The sequence below is a fragment of the Mustelus asterias genome, chromosome 25 (assembly GCF_964213995.1).
Source record: "Mustelus asterias chromosome 25, sMusAst1.hap1.1, whole genome shotgun sequence".
NCBI lineage: Eukaryota > Metazoa > Chordata > Chondrichthyes > Carcharhiniformes > Triakidae > Mustelus > Mustelus asterias.
In genome coordinates this window covers 669,977-692,998 of record NC_135825.1, presented here as the reverse complement: position 1 = coordinate 692,998, position 23,022 = coordinate 669,977, and the positions used below count along the sequence as shown (strand labels likewise).

General features: G+C 46.6%; 1 protein-coding gene across 5 annotated transcripts in view; it reads left to right on the top strand.

Annotated features, from left to right (window-relative positions):
* Positions 1-23,022, top strand: part of slc16a4 (solute carrier family 16 member 4) — a 133,076-nt gene that overhangs the window by 57,068 nt on the left and 52,986 nt on the right. For 3 of the 5 annotated variants that reach the window (XR_013500902.1, XM_078241967.1, XM_078241968.1), the window contains one exon: positions 15,099-15,231. The exons of the other annotated variants lie outside the window; for them this stretch is intronic. Coding sequence is in view for 2 of the 3 variants with exons in the window: in XM_078241967.1 (XP_078098093.1) it covers positions 15,099-15,231 (133 nt within the window). In the remaining variant the exon portion in view is untranslated. The remainder of the gene's footprint in view (positions 1-15,098; positions 15,232-23,022) is intronic. 5 annotated transcript variants of the gene reach the window in all.

The following is a 23,022-nucleotide window of genomic DNA, read 5'->3' as shown; positions in this document are numbered from 1 at the left end:
AGAGATGAATAAATACTGAGTATGAAGTGAACCTCGCTCGTGTGGAATCTGCATCTTGTGTGAAGTGCCCTCAGTGACTGCATTTACAGCAAGTGACACCAGCCGCAGGAACTCAAGCCCAGAAACTGCTGGAAGTGCTCAGCAGCTCTGGCAACATCTGTCCTTCTGGAAAGTTCTGATGAATGGCCATTGACCAGAAATGTTGGGGGGGAATTTTGATTGTCAGTGTGGGAGAGTTTCTGTGTGAGTATAAGATTAGAACAGTTTAAAGTGCGGGCATGTTACTGACTTTCACCTTTTAAGTTGCACAGATCTCAGTGAGTGGAAAACATGGCCAGACAAATGGTGTAAAATAATCAGTACCAGCAGGTTTAACTCAGAAATCTTTTTCTTTATTCATTCGTGGGGCATGGGTGTTACTGGCTGGCCGGCATTTATTGCCCACCCCTAGTTGCCCCTTGAGAAGGTGGTGGTGAGTTGTCTTCTTGAATCGCTGCAGTCCACGTGCTGTGGGTTGTCCCACAATGCCGTTAGGGAGGGAATTCCAAGATTTTGACCCAGCGACTGCGAAGGAGCGGCGATATATTTCCCAAGTCAGGATGGTGAGTGGCTTGGAGGGGAACTTGCAGGTGATAGTGTTCCCATGTATCTGCTGCTCTTATCCTTCTTGATGGAAGTGGTTGTGGGTTTGGAAGCTGCTGTCTAAGGATCTTCGGTGAATCGCTGCAGTGCATCTTGTAGATAGTACACACTGCTGCTACTGAGCGGCGGTGGTGGAGGGATTGACTGTTTGTAGATGCGGTGCCAATCAAGCGGGGCTGCTTTGTCCTGGATGGTATTGAGCTTCTTGAGTGTTGTTGGAGCCGCACCCATCCAGGCGAGTGGAGAGTATTTCATCACACTCCTGACTTGTGCCTTGTAGATGGTGGATAGGCTCTGGGGAGTCAGGAGGTGAGTTACTCACCACAGTATTCCTAGCCTCTGACCTGCTCTTGTAACCACTGTGTTTATGTGGTGAGTCCAGTTGTGTTCCTGGTCAATGGTAACCCCAAGGATGTTGACAGTGGGGGATTCAGTGATGGTAACACCATTGAATGTCAAGGGGCGCTGGTTAAATTGTCTCTTATTGGTGATGGTCATTGCCTGGCATTTGTGTGGCATGAATGTTACTTGCCACTTGTCAGCCCAAGCCTGGATATTGTCCAGATCTTGTTGCATTTGAACATGGACTGCTTCAGTATCTGAGGAGTCGCGAATGGTGTTGAACGTTGTGTAATCATCAGCGAACATCCCCACTTCTGACCTTATGATGGAGGGAAGGTCATTGATGAAGCAGCTGAAGATTGTTGGGCCTAGGACACTACCCTGAGGAACTCCTGCAGAGATATCCTGGAGCTGAGATGACTGACCCTCCACAACCACAACCATCTTCCTATGTACCAGGTATGACTCCAACCAGCGGAGTGTTTGCCCCCTGATTCACATTGATTCCAGTTTCATTAGGACTCCTTGATGCCACACTTGGTCGAATGCGGCCTTGATGCCAAGGGCTGTCACTCTCACTCACCTCTGGAATTCAGCTCTTTTGTCCATGTTTGAACCAAGGCTGTAATGAGGTCAGGAGCTGAGTGGCCCTGACAAAACCCAAACTGGGCGTCACTGAGCGGGTTATTGCTGAGCAGGTGCTGCTTGATAGCGCTGTCGATGACCCCTTCCATCACTTTACTGATGATCGAGAGAAGTCTGGGCGGTAATTGGCCAGGTTGGATTTGTCCTGTTTCTTGTATACAGGACATATCTGAGCAATTTTCCACATTGTTGGGTAGATGCCAGTGTTGTAACTGTACTGCAAGAGCTTGGCTTATTTTTTATTCATTCGTGGGACATGGGCATCACTGGCTGGCCACCATTCCTGGTGGCCCGAGAGCAGTTGAGAGTCAACCACATTGCTGTGGCTCTGGAGTCACATGTAGGCCAGACCGGGTAAGGAAGGTAGATTTATTTCCTTCACATCTGTGAGCCAGATGCGTTTTTCTGACAATCGACAATTGTTTCATGGTCATCAGTAGATTCTTAATTCCAGGTATTTTTATTGAATTCAAATTCCACCATCTGCGGTGATGGGATTCAAACCTGAGTCCCCAGAACAAAAACGGAGTTTCTGGATTAATAGTCCAGCGATAGTACCACTAGGGCACCGCCTCCCCGCTCGGGGAGCAGCAACTTCTGGAGCACAAGTCTTCAGTATTATTGCTGGAATGTTATCAGGGCCCATTGTCTTTGCAGCATCCAGCGCCTCCATCACGTGGAGTGAATCGAATTGGCTGGAGACTGGCATCTGAGATGCTGGGGACCACTGCAGGAGGCCGAGATGGATCATCCACTCAGCACTTCTGGCTGAAGATTGCTGCGAATACTTCAGCGTTATCTTTTGCTCTGATGAGCTGGGCTCCTCCATCATTGAGGATGGGGATATTTGTGGAGCCTCCTCCTCCAGTGAGTTGTTTAATTGTCCACCACCATTCACAACTGGATGTGGAAGGACTGCAGAGCTTAGATCTGATCAGTTGGTTGTGGGATTGCTTAGCTCTGTCTATCACTTGCTGTTTGTGCTGCTTGGCATGCAAGTAGTCCTGTTTGGTAGCTTCACCAGGTTGACACCTCATTTTTTGGTATGTCTGGTGCTGCTCCTGGCATGCCCTCCTGCACTCTCCATTGAACCACACTTAATCCCCTGGCTTGATGGTAATGGTTGAGTGGGGGATATGCCAGGCCATGAGGTTACAGATTGTGCTGGAGTACAATTCCGCTGCTGTTGATGGCCCACAGCGCCTCATGGATGCCCAGACTTGGTTTGCTACATCTGTTTGAAGTCCATCCCATTTAGCACGGTGATAGTGCCACTCAACAAGATGGAGATCATTCTCAATGTGAAGGCGGGACTTTGTCTCCACAAGGACTGTGTGGTGGTCACTCTTACTGATACTGTCATGGACAGATGCATCTGCAGCCGGCAGGTTGGTGATGATGAGGTCAAGTATGTTTTTCCCTCTTGTTGGTTCCCTCACCACCTGCCACAGACCCAGTCTGAGTGTAACACTGTGCGTGAGTTTCCCAGGCTTCCTGAAACAGGGGGTGGGTGGATGGGTGGTGATGGTGGTTGGCAGATGGCGGGGGTAGGTAGCGATGGAGGTGGTGGGGGGTAACACTGAGCAACTTGTAGGCAAGAAAGGCTTGAAATAAGTTGTAGGTTCATTCGGTCTCACAGAGGTTCTGAGTCTTGTATATTTGAATATGAAGAGTTTATTGATAACTCTTGGGAAATGTGGAGGTCAGGAACTCCCAATGGGCTTCAGAGTTTTAGTGCATGGACAGACCCGGAGCAGACTCCACTTGCTCAAATCAGCATGTTAACGTTTATTTTAGGCCCATAGCGCTTGTGCATACAGAAATGGCGTGGAAACCTGGATCAGGTGACCAGAAGCACAGCATCTTCAAGAGGAAGGGTCTCAGACAGGAGGGGGGGGCACAGGGAGAGATGGGGTGGGGTGCAGGGAGGGGAGGGGGCAGGGAGAGATCCCAGTTCAGTTAAAAAGAAAAGGGCAGAGAAAAAAGGCTCCAAATAGAGAAAGGACTGTGGGTAGTAGAGTTTAAGTGAAGAGGGCCCAGAAGGAGGCCTCAAGATCTGAGAAGTTGCTGTCTCGGTGCTGTGGGCGGGTGGGGCATTGGTACCTCTCTGGGGCATTGATGTTCTCTCAGGCCAGCTGGGGGTCTGAAATTCACCTGCGTGTTTGTGTTTGAGTGTTTTCTCGATGAATCCAGGGGAACAGAATCTTGGGAGATGAGATTGAAGCCTGAGGGGTGGGCTGCCATTGATGCTGTCTAATTTGGAATGACATTTGGAGAGAATTGCAAGGCTCGATCTTTGAAGGTGAAGACTGGAATCCCTTGTCAGAGAGAGACGAGAGTTCCAGTGAGATTTGTGATAACGGTGTTACTGACATCTGGGTGGGATGTTAGGAAACCTGTGGACTCTGTTTTGGTTGAGTTTGGTATTTATTTCAGCCACCTTTTCAAAAGAGATAAAATATATCTCAGCTCCATCTTCTGTGAACTTTTTAAATTTATTTGTGGGATATGGGGGTCACTGGCTGGCCAGCATTTATTGCCCATCCCTAGTTGCCCAAGGGCAGTGGAGAGTCAATCACATTGCTGTGACTCTGGAGTCACGTAGGCCAGACCAGGTAAGGATGGCAGATTTCCTTCCCTAAAGGACATTAGTGAACCAGATGGGTTTTTCTGATGACCAACAATGGTTTCATGGTCATCAGTAGATTCTGAAATCCAATGTTTTTTTATTGAGTTCAAATTCCACCATCTGCTTTGGTGGGATTCGAACCCGGGTCCCTGGAACATTAGCTGAGTTTTTGGATTAAACATGTCTTTGTTGTATTCAAAGCTTGGAATGTAACACAATTCCGCCTCTGAACTATTGGACTATCTTTCACTCTCTGATCTAAGGTGCTGCCTGATTTCTTTACCTGTTAATTCACATGAACTTTATTAACCCTGAATGTTAGAATATGTGATCGACATTGTCAGAACTAGGAACAGGAGGAGGCCATTCAGCCCCTCGAGCCTGTTCTGCCATTCAATACAATCATAGAACATAGAACATAGAACATAGAACATTACAGCGCAGAACAGGCCCTTCGGCCCACGATGTTGCACCGACCAGTTAAAAAAAAAAACTGTGACCCTCCAACCTAAACCAATTTCTTTTCGTCCATGAACCTATCTACGGATCTCTTAAACGCCCCCAAACTAGGCGCATTTACTACTGATGCTGGCAGGGCATTCCAATCCCTCACCACCCTCTGGGTAAAGAACCTACCCCTGACATCGGTTCTATAACTACCCCCCCTCAATTTAAAGCCATGCCCCCTCGTGCTGGATTTCTCCATCAGAGGAAAAAGGCTATCACTATCCACCCTATCTAAACCTCTAATCATCTTATATGTTTCAATAAGATCCCCTCTTAGCCGCCGCCTTTCCAGCGAAAACAATCCCAAATCCCTCAGCCTCTCCTCATAGGATCTCCCCTCCATACCAGGCAACATCCTGGTAAACCTCCTCTGCACCCTCTCCAAAGCCTCCACATCCTTCCTGTAATGTGGGGACCAGAACTGCACACAGTACTCCAAGTGCGGCCGCACCAGAGTTGTGTACAGTTGCAACATAACGCTACGACTCCTAAATTCAATCCCCCTACCAATAAACGCCAAGACACCATATGCCTTCTTAACAACCTTATCTACTTGATTCCCAACTTTCAGGGATCTATGCACACATACACCTAGATCCCTCTGCTCCTCCACACTATTCAAAGTCCTCCCGTTAGCCCTATACTCAACACATCTGTTATTCCTACCAAAGTGAATTACCTCACACTTCTCCGCATTAAACTCCATCCGCCACCTCTCGGCCCAACTTTGCAACCTGTCTAAGTCTTCCTGCAAACTACGACACCCTTCCTCACTGTCTACCACACCACCGACTTTGGTGTCATCAGCAAATTTGCTAATCCACCCAACTATACCCTCATCCAGATCATTAATAAATATTACAAACAGCAGTGGCCCCAAAACAGATCCCTGAGGTACACCACTTGTAACCGCACTCCATGATGAATATTTACTATCAACCACCACCCTCTGTTTCCTATCCGCTAGCCAATTCCTGATCCAATTTCCTAGATCACCCCCAATCCCATACATCTGCATTTTCTGCAGAAGCCTACCATGGTGAACCTTATCAAACGCCTTACTAAAATCCATATATACCACGTCCACTGCCTTGCCCCCATCCACCTCCTTGGTCACTTTCTCAAAAAACTCAATAAGGTTAGTAAGGCACGACCTACCTGCCACAAAACCATGCTGACTATCACCTATCAATTCATTACTCTCCAAATAACTATAAATCCTATCCCTTATAATTTTTTCCAACATCTTGCCGACAACAGAAGTGAGACTCACCGGTCTATAATTCCCGGGGAAGTCTCTGTTCCCCTTCTTAAACAATGGGACAACATTCGCTAACCTCCAATCTTCTGGTACTATACCAGAGGCCAACGACGACCTGAAGATCAGAGCCAGAGGCTCTGCAATCACTTCTCTTGCCTCCCAGAGAATCCTTGGCTGGTCTCATCTCCACTTTCCTGCCCTTCATCCCGCCACTAATTAAAAACCTATCTATCTCTTCAAATCTGTTTACTGTTCTGGTGTCCACTGCACTCTGGGTGGAGAATTCCACAGATTCACAACCCTTTGAGTGAAGCAATTCCTCCTAATTTCTGTTTTAAATCTGCCACCCCTTAGCCTAAAACTAGAATGTCCAACAAGTGGAAACATCCATTCTACATCTACACTGCAATCCCCTTTAGCATCTTATAAACCTCAATTAGATCTCCCCTCATTCTTCTAAACTGAAATGAGTGTAGGCCTAAATCTCTCAATCTCTCTTTGTAAGACAAAACCTTCATCCCTGGAATCGATCTAGTGAACCTTCTCTGAACCGTCTCTAATGCATTTACATCTTTCCTCAAGTAAGGGGATGAAAACTCCAGATGTGGTCTCACCAATGCCACATGCAGTTGTTTTATCTTGCTGACCTTATACAGTACAGTTTACTTTAGTTTGTTCAAATGCCATGGTATCTTTGGCTTTATTCATTGAACGAGACTCTTAAATTTCAAACTCTGTCTACTTTAAACAAAATATTATTGTTCCCCTAACCAGATCTTAACCACAACCTGGGGCTCTGGCCAAGGACCATAACATATATCAGGAGCTGGCGCAGGATTTGTAATCAGATATTTACAAGCGCTGTTACTGGTGCTCGGGGTGAGAAGATTTCCACGGCAAACTTCACTGCACTGATTATAAGGTCGAATGGCTCTATCAATTGCTACAACTTATCTGGAGATGTAAGATTGATTCTAGAGTTAATTAAAGGGTTAATTGCATTAGCAGACGAGTTGGATTTAAAAGCAGAGGCTCAGGGAGCAGTTGCAATTGAGGTAATAGTGCAGAATCTGGGATTGGAAGAAGAAAAGGTTGATGCAGACGGAAATTCAGTTGAGTTGGCTGGAATTCAGTTGCAGATAAAGCAACTTAAAACAGCAAAAGAAATGAAAAAGCTCCGATTGGAAAAAAGAGGAAAAAGAAGGGCAAACGAAATAGAAATACAAAAGCGTTCATCCCAAAGAGAGGCTGAAATCAGACAGCAGCTTAGATCACAGAGTGAAGGATTGTCTGGTCGTTCAGGTGAGGAATCATGTTCCATTCTGTGCTTTAATATTAAAGAGTTTTTACAAAAGGGAAATCATGCTTGACAAATCCATTGGAATTATTTTGAGGATGTAAGTAGTAGAGTTGACCGAGGAGAACCAGTGGATGTGGTTTATTTAGACTCTCAGAAGGCTTTCGACAAGGTCTCACATAACAGACTACGATGTATAGTTAAAGCACGAGATTGTAGGTAATGTCTTGAGATGGATAGAAAGCTGGTTAGCAGGTAGGAAGTAAAGAGTTGGGTCTTTTTCTGATTGGCAGTTAGTGACTAGTGGGGTTCAGCAGGGATCTGTGCTAGGACCCCAACTGTTCTTATTATATATAAATGATTTGGAAGAGGGAACTGAATGTATTGTCTCCAAATTTGTAGATGATGCAAAGTTGGGTAGGAGGGTGAGCTGTGAGGAGGATGCAGAGATGCTTCAGCGTGATTTGGACAGGCTGAGTTTGTGGGCATCTGCATGGCAGATGCAGCATAATGTGGATAAATGTGACGTCATCCGCTTTGGCAGCAATAATAGGAAGGCAGATTATTACTTGAATGTGTGTAAATTGAGAGAGATGGATACACAACGAGACCTTGGTGTCCTCGTGCATCAGTCGCTGAAAGTGAGCGTGCAGGTACAACAGCCAGTAAAGAAGGCAGATAGTATGTTGGCCTTCGTAGCGAGAGGATTTGAGTATAGGGATAGGGATGTTGAATTGCAATTGTATAGGGCATTGGTGAGACTACACCTGGAGTATTGTTTGCAATTTTGGTGCCCTTATCTGAGGAAGGATGTCCTTACTATAGAGGGAGTACAGCAAAGGTTTACCAGGCTGATTCCTGGATGGCAGGTATGTCATATGAGGAGAGACTAAGTCGGTTAGGATTATATTCACTGGAGTTTAGAAGAGTGAGAGGGGATCTCGTAGAAACTTATAAAATTCTAAAAGGGTTAGATAGGGTAGGTTCAGAAAGAATGTTCCCAATGGTGGGGGAGTCCAGAACTAGGGGTCATAGTTTGAGGATAAGGGGTAAACCCTTTTAGAACTGAGGTGAGGAGAAATTTCTTCATCCAGAGGGTGATGAATGTGTGGAATTCACTACCACAGAAAGTAGTTGAAGCCAAAACATTGTCTGATTTCAAGAAGAAATTAGATATTGCTCTTGGGGCTCAAGGAATCAAGGGATGTGGGGAAGGAGGATCAGGATATTGAATTCAATGATCAGCCATGATCAAGATGAATGGTGGAGCAGGCTGGAAGGGCCGAATGGCCTCCTCCTGCTTCTAATTTCTATGTCTCTTCCCCTCCCATGGACATCGGGACCCACCCCCCTCATTGATGGCATGTTTCTGCCCCCACCCCAGAATATTGATCGGAAGCCTTTTGGCATCTGAGCTCTCTCAATGGATCTTCATGCCCTGCCCCCTTGGCATGGCCCCCTGCTAGTGCCAACCTGACACTGTACACTGGCACCCTGGCAGTACCAACACTGGCGGTGACAGGGGCCAGTGCCAGATGCTACCCAGCATGTCCTCAAGTACCCGGGGGCTACCATGGCCTTTCAACACTCCCGCATGGTGATTGAATCCCGACAGTGCAGAAGGAGGCCATTCAGCCCACCGAGTCTGCACCGACAACAATCCCACCCAAGCCCTGTCCCTGTAACTTCACATATTTACCCTGCTAATCCCTCTAACCTACACATCCCAGGACACTAAGGGGCAATTTAGCATGGCCAATCAACCTAACCGGCATGTCTTTGGATTGTGGGAGGAAACCGGAGCACCCGGAGGAAACCCACGCCGACACGGGGAGAATGTGCAAACTCCACACAGACAGCGACCTGAGGCCGGAATCAAACCCGGGTCCCTGGAGCTGTGAGGCAGCAGTGCTAACCACTGTGCCACCGTGCCGCCATTATCACGTCTGGTCTTAGTTTGTGGAGACCAGTAGTGATTTCAGCTGGTGCCATGTCACACTGATGGGTGGGATCTTTGCAATTTCCCAGAAGATTCAGCATCAAGTCAAATTTGTCGCTGGAAATCTATGTTAAGGAATGGTAATCAACAAGGCTGTGAACCTGATCCCGTCACTGGGGCAGCCTGGAACATCGTGAACCGTTTTGGTGTTCGGCACAAATCCTGTTTCCGGACTCTCATAGAATCCCTACATTGCACAAGGAGGCCATTCGGTCCATCGAGTCTGCACCGACCACAATCCTACCCATCCTGGTATTTTCCTGACGTAGTGGGATTTGTGCCGGGTGCAGCACAATCGTCCAATGGATTCTCATTTTGCAAAAGTGTTTGGTCAGGAAGGATACGGATCCGCGTCGTCGGGAAGAGTAATCTTCAGATTGTGAGGTGGTTAAAGCTGCAGGACTTGGGAATAGCTTCGTGGTTAAAAACAAAAGGGTGGCATGGACAAGTTGGGCTGAAGGGCCTGTTTCCATGCTATAAACCTCTATGACTCTATGACCTTGTCACTGAAGCATATCAGCTGAAATTTTGGACTTTAAAGACCAAATAAAATGTTTGTCGAATTTGTGAGGAAGAAAGAAATGTTTGATCGCTAATGTTAGAGCAAAATTTTGAGAATATAAGGGAGCGAATGATACTGGAAGAATTTTGAAATGGCATCCCAATAGGTATTGGGTCACACTTGAAAGACCGTAAGGTTTCTAAGGTACAAGAAACAGTGGTTCTGGCGAATAGATACGATTTATCAGAAAGGCAACTGGTGTGCAGTAAATCTCCATTTGTAAACCCACAGGGAAGCTGGAAGAATAGAAGTCCAGCATCATGGAAAAGGCAGAAGCTGCTCCAGTCAAGAAAACTGATAGTGTAGAGGATAAAAACAATGTGAAAAAACCAGTATGCTTTTATTGCCATAAGACAGAGCCCGTTGTTGGAAGCTAAATATAAACTGGTGGCAGCAATAGGAATGTTCAAGAAGTCTTTAGAAAAGGTTGTACCAGAAAAGTAAAAGTGAAATCTGTTCCCTCAGAAGCTGTTAGAAAGGGGGGGATATAGAAACATAGAAATCATAGAATCCCTACAGTGCAGAAACAGGCCATTCGGCCCATTGAGTCTGCACTGACCACAATCCCACCCAGGCCCTATCCCCATATCCCAACACATTTACCTGCTAATCCCACTAACCTACGCATCTCAGGACACTAAGGGGCAATTTTAGCATGGCCCATCAACCTAACAGTCAAGGGAATTGAAGTGAATCAGGCGACTGGACGTTTTAGAGGTTTTGTTTTGAGGAGAAGGTATTTCTCCTCCTTCCAACAAAACAAGTAAACAAATTAATATCTTGAGAATCACTGGGGCAGATCCATTACTGATACTGGCTGCTGATCTAATCTGTGTTCCAGATGATTTGATGCAGGAAAATGTATTAATCATAGAATCCTGCAGTGCAGAAAGAGACCATTCGGCCCATCGAGTCTGCACCGACCACAATCCCACTCAGGCCCTATCCCCATAACCCTATGTATTTACCCTAGCTAATCCCGCTGACACTAAGGGGCAATTTATCATGGCCAATCTGTCTAACCCGCACATCTTTGGACTGTGAGAGGAAACCGGAGCACCCGGAGGAAACCCACACAGACATGGGGAGAATGTGCAGACTCCGCACAGACAGTGACCCAAGCCGGGAATCGAACCTGGGTCTCTGGTGCTGTGAGGCAGCAGTGCTAACCACTGTGTCACCGTGCCACCTCTTAAGAAAATGTGCATTGGGATTTATGAATTAGTTACCTTGTGTGAAATCAAATTGCAAAGTGACTTAATAAGTAGAAGCGTCACTGTGGAAATTTTTCCGAGCTTACTTATTGAAGGGGTAGATTCTATATTGTGTAATGATTTGGCCAGCGTAAGTGGTAACATGGCAATGACTGTGTTGCAGCAGGTTGCTCGGTCTTGCTCAATTCCTGAACTTTACTCTGGCCAAACACCAGAAGCTTATTGCCAATAATGATGGATGTAAAGTGATTGGTGTAAAGCACCAATCTTCACAAGATAAATGAGTTTGTTAATGAAGAATAGGGACTGATGAGAAACTTGAGCATCAGTCACAGGAAGAGTAATTACAGATGAATCTGAACGCAAAATTAAAAAGCAAAACTGATAAACTGTTGGAAATTCTCCAGGAAAGGAACAATGCAATTCTTAAACTTTGATGCAATCTGGAGAATCTGACAGATGAGGTGTGTAGTATGGAAGAGCAGATCCAAACTTTGAAAGAAACAAGGAACATTTTAAGAAACGTATTGAGGATGTAACAAAAGGAGTGGCCAGTAAGCATGAAAGAAAGATTCCGAAATGAACTGAATGTCAATGTAAAATGATTAAGCTTGTATATCTGCAGATAATTCTGCAACAATAACAACTGGAGATTCCTGAGTAGCTGTTGAGCTGAATGAAAAGATTCATGAACTGAGAAAAAGAGTTGGAAAATCAGAGATTAAGCAATGACTTGGGTAAAATTGTGAAATAGGTGGAAATGAAGGTTCCATTTTTGAAACGCCAATAGGGAGAAAATGAATTTCTTCACCCAAGAGTGGTGAGCCTGTGGAATTCATTACCACAGGAAGTAGTTGATGCCAAAACATTGAATGTATTCAAGAGGCGGCTGGATATAGCACTTGGGACGAATGGGATCAAAGGTTATGGGGGAAAAAGCAGGATTGGGCTGTTGAGTTGGATGATCAGCCATGATCGCGATGAATAGGGGAACAGGCTCGAAGGGCCAAATGGCCTCCTCCTGCTCCTATTTTCTATGCTCCTATGAATGTGTGCATAAGGCCAGTGTATATCTCTTGGATAAACTAGAAAATGACGTGGGTAGAGAGGAAAACTCCCTCGATGGTGTTGATGAAAACAGTGAACTGAGTCTGTTGTAGAGACACTGATTATGGAAATTGGTGCCAGTCAGACACGGACAGTTCCCGTCACTCATCTTAACGGACTCCTTGCATGCACGTTTCCATAAACAGAAGAGTAAAGAAAATCCAATGGAACATTGAGAAACTGATGCAAAAGTCATTTACATCGTGTACTATGGCCAATGTCACAGGAGCACAAGAGTGATCATTGAGCTGACCATCAGGATGGTGAAGATGAGGTTTTGATGCCTGGGAGACCCTTCGTCCTGCAGCAGGCAGGGTTTCCCCGGTAACAGTGGAACACTCTGCCTTGGACATCGCTCAGTAACAAGGACTGAATCCCCAGGAGGAAGAAGCTGGAGAATGTTCTGCATCTGGAGTAAGCTGAGATGGTGAGAGTACCTGCAGGATGCCCAGGACAGTCTGGTTCGGGCAACAGTTCACCAGCCCGAGGCAGTGTAGACATCCGGCTCACCGATTCAGAATCCACTCTGGCCTGAAACATAAAGTAGCTCCACCAGTAACAATTCATTCCTCTCACTGAGAATCTTCACTCATCTTCAACCCTGGACTTAATGTTCTCCACAGGGAAGGAAGTGTTAGAGTTCTGAAATAAAGTTTATAAATATGAAGCAGAGTGTAATAGTGCTAAACACCCCTCTGCAGAAATAAATGCTTTGTTCTAGAATGAGTGTAATCCCTGTGGCTTCAGCCGACACAGTCCCTGCTCTGGAGCTTTGGGCTAATCTCTTCTGCGTTGTGCAGTCTGTGAGGGTCCCAGCAAAGACAGTGCCCCCTGCTGCTCTGCTGCAGTCGGGATGGGAACCATGCAGGGTCTGGCTGGTAGCTGGGTGAGTGCAAGAGTCCCCATCGTGCGCACAATCTCCATCCCTCTCTCCTGGCCCCACCCACAGTCAGCTGATCAGTTGCTGGAGAGAACCTCGCTGGACTTTAGCAAGGTTCTGATGAGGCTTTTCATCCATCTTGTTTAAACTGAGAGTGAGGGTGCTGATCCCTGGCCAGGGTCAGTGTGCGCCCGGTTCCTGGTGCGCCTGATGCTCCACAGAGGTGGACACTCTCTCTACATATGACGGGGGGAAGGGACACTGTCTCTATGGGGGTGGACATCAGCGCAATGGCCTGAGATATCCCAGCACTCGGTGTGTATGAGTCATGTGGAGGTGCAGCCTCAGAGTGAGTGACATCGCCTCCTGAGGGACACCTGTTGGACCTGCAGCTGATGAAAGAAATTGGAACTGACAGAGTAAGAGGGTTGTTAGTTATCATGCTGTTGTTATATTTTCTTGGTTGCAGACATCCAGCTAGTGCGAGCGTGTTATCTGCCATGCCACTGTTATATCACAGTCTGGAACATTCCCCCATCTCTCCACTGGCAACGACCAGGAATGTCACGACCCAGCTTATCTCCAGCTCCACCTCATCCTCTGTCATTGTCTGAACCATCTCCAGGTCTCTGCCTCTCTCCGCTGCTCTGTGCTCTCCCCCTGCAGAGAGAGAATGAAGAGCTGTGTAAATGTGACCAATGGAAGGATATTACTTGTGGAGGTTCACTGTGATGTGGCATTAGGTTGAGAGCGAGTGGCAGTGGTAGCTGTTCAGGTGAGGACCTGCCTCGACAGAAAGGGATGGGTTCAGTTGCAAGGTTTTATTCTGAGGAGTGATGTGCAGGTTAATGCTGGGCAAGGCAAAGTGAGGAGGTTTGTACTTGAATGTAACACACGCCTCACATTCTCTGCCCTGATCAGGCCATTGGATCCTGGAAGATCCATGTCCACCTCCAGTCACATCTGCTTCTTGAGATCTTCTTCCTGTCTCCATGGGAACCTTGGATCCTTACAATTGCAGCATGTCAAGGGACAACTCTGAGAGCCAGTGGTTCTGCCTCTTCACATTAGCACTCTGTCTGCCAAGTTGCTGCTTCTGTTAGGATATTTTGGCAGCTTCAGTTCTGACCCTCGCAGGGTCCCTTTAAATATTGGAACAGAACCAGAGCCCTGTGGGTGGTCACCTCGCCCGCCCCATCTGATTATTTGCACCCAACATCCCGACCAATGTGACTGAGTTAAAAAGACAAAGCTGGTGCTGGAACATCCAGGTTCCAACAAGCCGCAAGCTGGAATTCTGCCCGTTAACTCTGTTTTTCTCTCTACAGATGCTGCTAAGAATTTCCAACACCTTCTGTTTTTATTTCAGATTTCCAGCTTTTGAGTGTTGGATACAGGTTAGGGAGACGTTTTCGTTCCAGGCGTCTGGGGGTCTGCATGTCTTATACCTGCTCCTTTTCACTGCTAGTGTGCATACCCTTCCCTGCTGGCAGAGACCCTCAGCATTCTCCTCCCAATTCCAGAGCTAGCCATTCACCAGTTTGTGCTCAGGATTGGAAATCCATTGGGTTCCAAGTTGATTCTCTAGACTACCTGATGGAGAGCTGGTAAGAGACAAGTGGCTGAATGGCCTCCTTCTGCCATTTTGGATCATCATTGCTCACACTCCTATTTACAGTAAAAAATGCCCCCCCCCCCCCCTTCTCCACCGCTTAACCTGAGGGATTTCTCCAATGATTCTCTTTTCCAAATTGTCTTTGAAACTGTCCTGATGGTGAAATTACAATCTGTAAATTGCGGAGCGCGCTCAGAAAGAGCCTGCCTTCAATCTTAAACCTTTTCAGGATTTATCCGAAGTAATTGGGGTCCGGGAGGAAGCTGACACGTCATTGGCTGGTCTCCAGTAGGTGCAATCTATGAAGATGTGGTTTCTCTCTCAGACTTGAGGATGGATCTCTGCATCCTGGGAGGGAGGTGATTTCTGTTCTGTAATTCCTCGATGTTGATTTGCAGGTGAACGTCTTGGTTATGGGGACACTGAAGACCTTTGGGATTTTCTTCGTCACTTTCCAGGACGTCTTTGGGGGGTCCTCGGAGCAGGTCAGCTGGGTTGGCTCCATCATGTCGAGCCTCCGCCTCTCTGCAGGTAACTGGGGGCGCTTGAGAGAGTGGCAGAGGGATCGGAATTTCAAACTCATGCATTCGGTGGACATGGGAGGGGGTTGACAGTGACGCCCTTTATTGTCCTTTTATATCCTTCCCATTTTCCCTTGATTTCCCAAAGGTGCTGACTAATGCTGGCACACAGGACAAAGTCTATTGGATGAAGCGCCATTGGCTACTCTTGAAGTTGGATGGGAACAGACAATATACAAAGATATGTAGAGGGACAGGTAGTATTGAGGAAGCAGGGGGCTGCAGAAGGACTTGGACAGGTTAGGAGAGTGAGCAAAGAAGTGGCAGATGGAATGCATTGTGGAAAAATGTGAGGTTATGCACTTTGGAAGGAGAAATGGAGGCATAGACTATTTTTTAAATGGGAAAATGTTTAGGAAATCAGAAACACAAAGGGACTTGGGAGTCCTTGTTCAAGATTCTCTTGAGGTTAACGTGCAGGTTCAGTCTGCAATTAGGAAAGCAAATGCCATGTTAGCATTCATGTCGAGAGGCCTAGAATACAAGAACAGAAATGTACTTCTGAGGCTGTATAAGGCTCTGGTCAGACCCCATTGGAGTATTGTGAGCAGTTTTGGGCCCCGTATCTAAGGATGGATGTGCTGGCCTTGGAAAGGGTCCAGAGGAGGTTCACAAGAATGATCCCTGGAATGAAGAACTTGTTGTATGAAGAACGGCTGAGAACTTTGGGTCTGTACTCGTTGGAGTTTAAAAGGATGAGGCGGGATCTTATTGAAACTTACAGGATACTGCAAGGTCTGGATAGAGTGGATTTGGAGAGGATGTTTCCACGAGGAGGGAAAACTAGAACCAGAGGGCACAACCTCAGGCTAAAGGGACGATCCTTTAAAACAGAGATGAGGAGGAATTTCTTCAGCCAGAGAGTGGTGAATCTGTGGAACTCTTTGCCGCAGAAGGCTGTGGAGGCCGGGTCATTGAGTATCTTCAAGACAGAGTTAGATAGGTTCTTGATTAATAAGGGGATCAGAGCTTATGGGGAAAAGGCAGGAGAATGGGGGATGAGAAATATATCAGCCATGATTGAATGGCGGAGCAGCCTCGATGGGCCGAGTGGCATAATTCTGCTCCTATGTCTTATGGTCTTATAGTCTAGCTGACTATTCTACCATGACAGCCTCACTGCAATCCAGTTCTCACCTGGGGGAGAGTTTTAATCGCCGTGCCACATAAGGCTGTGGTGTTGAAAATGGCTAGGAGGTGGACTGCCCAAGGACCCAGGTAGTGCCATGTTCAGGTAGGTGTGCAAATGGAAACAAAGGCATTTGCCTGTAGCAAGCAGTGAATGCATCATCAGGGTCCCTTGGCTGGTTGTTGGACCAATGGTAAGAGCCATTGGGCACATTGGCTGGTACAGGTGGCCACAGTCAGCAGAATAATCAGAGGCTCTGCAGGGGAGCACAGGTTACAAACACCAGGCCCAACCCCACACTCTATCTCCTTTCCGGCTGATATTGCTGCTCAGTTTGAGGAGCTACCTTCGCTCACTGAAAGTGAGGATCTGAATGTGGAGCTCTGTCTAGTGGAAGCTCAGGCGTGAGGTGGGGAGGGGCGGCTTCTTGGAGCTGGGCTGAGGGGGGTACGCAGACTGATTGAGGGGGATGCTCAGTGCTCGGGCTTGGGGGAGGGGGGTCCTGTGCTGAGGATAGGTGACACTGAGGGGGGCTTGGGCTAAGGAGTGGTGTCACCTTATGAACCTTTAACAGTTATTTCTCAGCCCAGAATTCCTGATGTCAATTTGTTTGCCAACTGTAAACATCTACATCTCCACACTGGACTGAGACCGGCTCCCAGATCAGGTTTTAGTCCCCCCCCCCCCCCCCCAACCCCCATGGTGAATTGACTCACTGACCCACTTTGTCTCTCTGTCCACACCATTGGTTGACTGGTACCTACTAGCCACATGGAAAGGTTTTATTGGCTCGACCCTGGAGCATTACGACCTCCTGTGCATTGGACAAATGTTGAAGTCATCTCAAACCAAGAAGGTTTAAAGAGCACACAGGCCAGGAGAGCAAAGCTCACTTAGCCATCGAGCACAACAGCACCTTTATAAACTGGGATTTTAGATACTGGCCCTGCTTCCAATCCATCACATCTCTGGGATGGAGCTTTCTGTTTTTGTCTGTAAGACAGGTTAATGAAGTGAGTTGTGACCATCTGAATCCCATTTCTACGTCCATGTCACAACATGGGCACAGTAACTGAACCAGGCCAGGAAGCGGGTTGGTATGAGTGATGAGGAAATGCCACACTGGCTCATGGACACCAGCAGATGGTGCCCATGAGCTGGAAGCATCTGCTTTTCTGATTCTTGTACCTGGAATCATCGGACATTGATGTTTAAGCTAACACTAATTTCGGAATGAGAAATGATGTAAAGTTTATTTGTTAATATTGACATTTTGTATGAAACTGCTCCATTGTTTCCAAACTAAAACTGCCTTCAGTGATAACAGATTGTTTCCTCTTCCACTGTTTTGATGTCAGTTGTTCTCCTGCTAGGAAGCTTTTGACTAAAGGCCAAGAACTGTTCAGCCAGAAGGTCATCCAACAGTCATCCTGGCCAACAACGGTCATGTTTGTGCCTTTATTGTAGTCAAATGGCCCAAGACACTTGACCAAAGCATTACCAAACAGAATTTGACATTCAGCCACAGAAGGCAATCAAAAATTTGGACAAAGAAGTAGGTTTTAACGAGTGTCTTTAAAGGAGAGAGAGAGTTGGGGAGGTTGAGAGAGAAATCTCCAGAGTCTGTGCAGCTGAAGACAAGCCCCCCAATGGAGGAGCGATGAAAAAGCAAGGATGAGCAAAATGCTGGAGGACCGCAGAGATCGGGAAGGGTTGTTGAGGTGGAGGAGGTTAGAGGGAAATTAGAAAAAAGAGGGAAATTTTAATATCAAGACATTGCTTAACCAGGAGCAAAAGGCATAGGAGTGATGGGAAAATGCACAAGTTTGTGGATAGCACAAAAATAGGTAGGAAGGCAGGTAGTGAGGAAGACACACAGTCTACAGAGGGATCTAGGCAGGGTAGGCGAGTGGGCAAAAACTTGGCAGATGGAAAAAAATGTAGGAAAATGAGAAGTTAGTCACTTTGGTAGGAAGAATAAAGGAGCTGATTATTATCTAAATGGAGAAAGACTGCAGAAAGCTGCAGCACGGGGGGATTCAGGGGTACTCGTGCATAAGTCACAAAAAGCTAGCATGCAACTTCAGCAGTGAATAGGGGAGGCAAATGGAATGGTAGCCTTTATTTCAAAGGGAATAGGAGTATAAAAATAGGGAAGTCTTGCTAAAACTATACAGGTACTAGTTAGACTGCACGTGGAATACGGTGAACAGTTTTGTTCCCTTATCTAAGGAAAGATATACTGACATTGGAGGCAGTCCAGAGAAGGTTCACCTCGATCGATCCTGGATATGGAGGGATTTTCTTATGGGGAGAGGTTGAGTAGGATGGGCCTGTACTCATTGGAGTTTAGAAGATTGAGAGGCGACCTTATTGAGACATAGCGGATTCTCAGGAGGCTTGACAGGAGGTGGTTTCCCCTTGTGGGAGAGTCTGGGACCAGAGGGAATTATCTCAGACTAAGGAGGTCACCTATTTAATACAGAGATGAGGAGGAATTTCTTCTCCCAGAGGGGAGTGAATCTGTGGAATTCTTTCCCGTAGAGGCTGGATCGCTAAGTATGTTCAAGGCTGAGATAGAGATTTTTAATCGGTAAGGGAAACGGGGGTTATGGGGATAAGGTGGGAAAGTGGAGTTGCGGATTATCATATCAGATCAATCATGATCTCATTGAATGCTGGAGCAGACTCAATGGGCCGAATGGCCTATTTCTGCTCCTACGTCTTATCCTTAATTTCCATTTCATTCTTTCTGCCTGGTTCCAGCTTGCCCTGTCTTTCTAAAGTTTTGGAAAATTTCATTGACTAATAACCAATCGTAGCCTCTTTGTGATTGACTGTAACCCGCCCTCCATCCAGAGTCTGCCCTGAGGAGGAGTAGACAATGACCTGGAGCTCTGTTTCTGAGCTAGTGAATTCTCAAGCTGATTGGCTGCAGTGGGATTGATTTTGGGTTTGGATCGAAGGCAGCATTGGTCAATTATTTAATAAAAGCAAAATACAGCAGATCCTGGAATTTTGAAATAAAAACAAAAAATGCTGGTTAAACTCACCAGGTCAGACAGTACTCCGAGAGAGTGAAGGAGTTAATTATCTCCTTTTCGGAGCAGACCCCTATATATTCTGTCAGGTTGAAGAGTTTCTTATCTGTTCTATAAATTATCTTTATGCTTCTGTTGGAAGTGAGGTAAATATTGCAGCAAGGGAGATGGAGAGGATTGTTGTGATGACACAGTTTTGTTTGGTAACAGTCTGCATGGAGTTAGGCTCTGTGAAGGCTCAGTAATAAGGACCACGGTTTTGTATCATTATGGAAGCACCTATGATTACACCTCGGAACATAGAGCAAGGACACAGATCGCTGATGCAGATGCTCTGAGCCGTCTACCATCACCCATGAGCCTACCCTCACCACCAAAAATGGACAACGTCATGATACATTTTATGGTTGCTTTGTCAATATCAGCCAATCAAATTAAGGCTTGGACTCGGAACGATCCCACATTGAGCTAATTAAACAACATCATATTAAATGTTGGCATACAAGAGTATCCGACACCGGAATTACAACCCATTGCGACCAAGTACGTGGGACTGAGCTTCGAGGATGGTATTATTCTCTGGGGAGCCCTGGTAATTATCCCACGTCTCACCCAAAGGCTGATTCCCCAAGAACTATATCACGGCCATCCAGGGATCTCAAACGTGAAGATGTTAGCGGGAAGCTGCACCTGATGGCCCGGAATAAATGGGAACATGGAGAAGATGGTTAAAACGTGCAATAAAATGACCAGAGGGCCCCAGCGGGAGCCTCCACGGACCCTGAGAATGGGTGTGAGAGCATGCGGACTTCGCAGGACCACTTATGGACTCAATGTTTCTGATACTAATCGATGCCCACTCCGTGTGGATTGAGGTACACCAAATGGCTTCCACCGCTTTGTATAAAACCATAGAAAGACTTGGGCAGGCTGGAATTCTCCCAAAAAATTCCAAGTTTAGGTTCTTTACTCAGAGAGTAGTAAGGGCGTGGAATGCCCTGCCTGCAGCAGTGGTGGACTCGTCAACGTTGAGAGCGTTCAAGTGGTTATTGGATAAACATATGGATGATATTGGAATAGTGTAGATTAGAGGGTCTTTAGATTGGTACCACTGGTCGGCGCAACATCGAGGGCCGAAGGGCCTGTACTGCGCTGCAATGTTCTATGTTCTAAGTGTCAAATTCATGTGCAAACAGGGGTAAATCGCATTGCTTTTTTCAGTGGGAGTTCAGAGAAGCTTCTGCCTTAGCCAGGGACACAATAGTCCGGGTTCACTTGCCTTCGTCCCCTCGCTGGTGGAGATCCTCAATGGGAACCAAATGTGATGGCCTCGCCGCTGGGACTGGAGACCATTGAAGACCCCAGGTGGTTGGGGCAGGGCCAGCGGTCCATGGGGCAGTACTAGCCTGGTACCTTGGCTAGTACTTGGGGGGGGGGGGGGCGCGGGGGGGTGCGATTAGCTGGGACAGTGATCGGTGGGGGGGGGGGGGGGGGAGTGGTGAGAGAGGTGACAGATTTCCCACAGTATACTGGGAGCTTGGGGTTCCAGTGCAATGGTGCCCCTGGAACTCAGCAGCCGGCCTCACAGGCGAGATTCCAGCTACCCCCTACTGGCGGGAATCACATTACAACCTCTGTACAGCAGAGTGCCAGAAATTCCCATTACTTACCTCGCTGAAACAAAAACAGCGAGAAAACCTCCCCTTTTACACTTAGAATTTGTTTGAGAAAATTCCGTCCTATATTTGGGACTGTGCAGAGTTGAAGCTTTCTATAGGAAGTATTATGTTAAATACAAGCCTCAAGGTCCCTTCATTGAACAATCGCTACATTGATTTACAAATATCTTAACTTGTTTATTTAGAATGTGGGCTGAGTAAATGGATTTTGAAACTTGTATAAGAAAGTTAAAGGGGGAGGGATGTTGTGTGTGTGGTGACAGTGCAGCAGTGGTGGGTCACCTGACTTGAAGGATCAATGGGAACTGAGAGTGAGCGATCACCCCAGAAGGTAAAGCCCTGTCTCAGTTCGAGTATATCTGTCAGCCGTGTAATAAGCATGTAAAGGCTGAGCAACTCCCCCAGGCAGCCTCGGGCCACAAACCCCAGCACCAAAATTCTCATTATCAATAAAGACCTTTTGTTCCTGACAAAGTCTGAAGCCTCTTGATGACATGAAGTGTGCCACACTATTATATTAATCATAGAAACATTACAGTGCAGAAAGAGACCATTCAGCCCATCATGCCTGCACTGGCAAGAAAAGAAACTAGCCGCTCATTTTAATCCCAGCGCTGGTCCGAGGCCTCGCAGGTTCCAGCACTTCAGATGCAGATCCAGAAAACTTTGAAATGTGCTGAGTGTTTCAGTCTCAAACACCAACTCAGGCAGTGAATCCCAGACCCTCTGGGTGAAAACATTTTCCCTCATGTCCTCACTAATCTTTCCACCAATCACCTTAAATCTGTACCCCCTGCTAATTGACTTCTCAGCGAAGGGAAACAAGTCTTCCCTGTCGACCCTGTCTAGGGCCGTCATAATCTTGTTCACCTCAATTCGGTCATCCCTCACCCTCCTCTGCTCTAAGGAAAAAAACTTTCACCAATCCAATTTTTCTTCATAGCTGTAATGTTCAAGCCCTGGCAACCTTCTAGTAAATCTCCTCTGCACAATCTCCAGAGCAATTATGTTCTGGTGACTAGAACTGAACACATAACTCCAGCTTTGGCCCAACTTGTGTTTTATCCAGTTCCAGCATTACATCCCTGCTTTTATATTCAATACCTCGCCCAATAAAGAGAAGCATTCCAAATACTTTCTTAACCACCTTGTCCATCTGTCCTTGCACCTTCAAGGATCTGTGGACATGCATTTGAAGGTCATCACTATCTCAACTCATCTCAATTATGAGGATGCAAGGAGGCTTCATGGTGATTTAGACAAGTTGAGTGAGTGGGCAAACACATGATAGATGCAGTACAATGTGGCTAAATGTGAACTTTGGTGTGAAAATCAGAAAGGAAGACTATTATTTAAATGGTGATATATTGGGAAGTGTGGATGTACAAACGGATCTGGGTGTCCTTGTACGCCACTCAATGAAAGTGGACAGGCAGGTGCAGCAAACAATGAGGAAGGAAAATGGTATGTTGGCCTTCTTTACAAAGGGATTGAGTACAGTAATAGCGATGTCTTGCTGCAGTTACACAGAGCCTTGGTGAGATCACACCTGGAGTATTTTGTGCAGTTTGGGTCTCCCTACATAAGGAAGGATGTACTTGCCGCAGACCAAATGCAACTAAGGTTCACAAGACTGATACCCGGGGTTGGCGGGACTGTCCTATGAGGAGAGATTGATTCGATTGGGCCAGTATTCACTAGAGTCTATAAAGAGGAGAGGAGATCTGATTGAAATGTATAAAATTCTAACAGGGCTGGACAGACTAGATGCAGCGAGGATGTCTTCCCTGGCTGGGAAATTCAGAACCGGGAACACAGTCTCAGGATACGGGGCAGACCAGTTAAGATTGAGATGAGGAAAAACTTCTTAATTCAAAGGGTAATGAACCTGT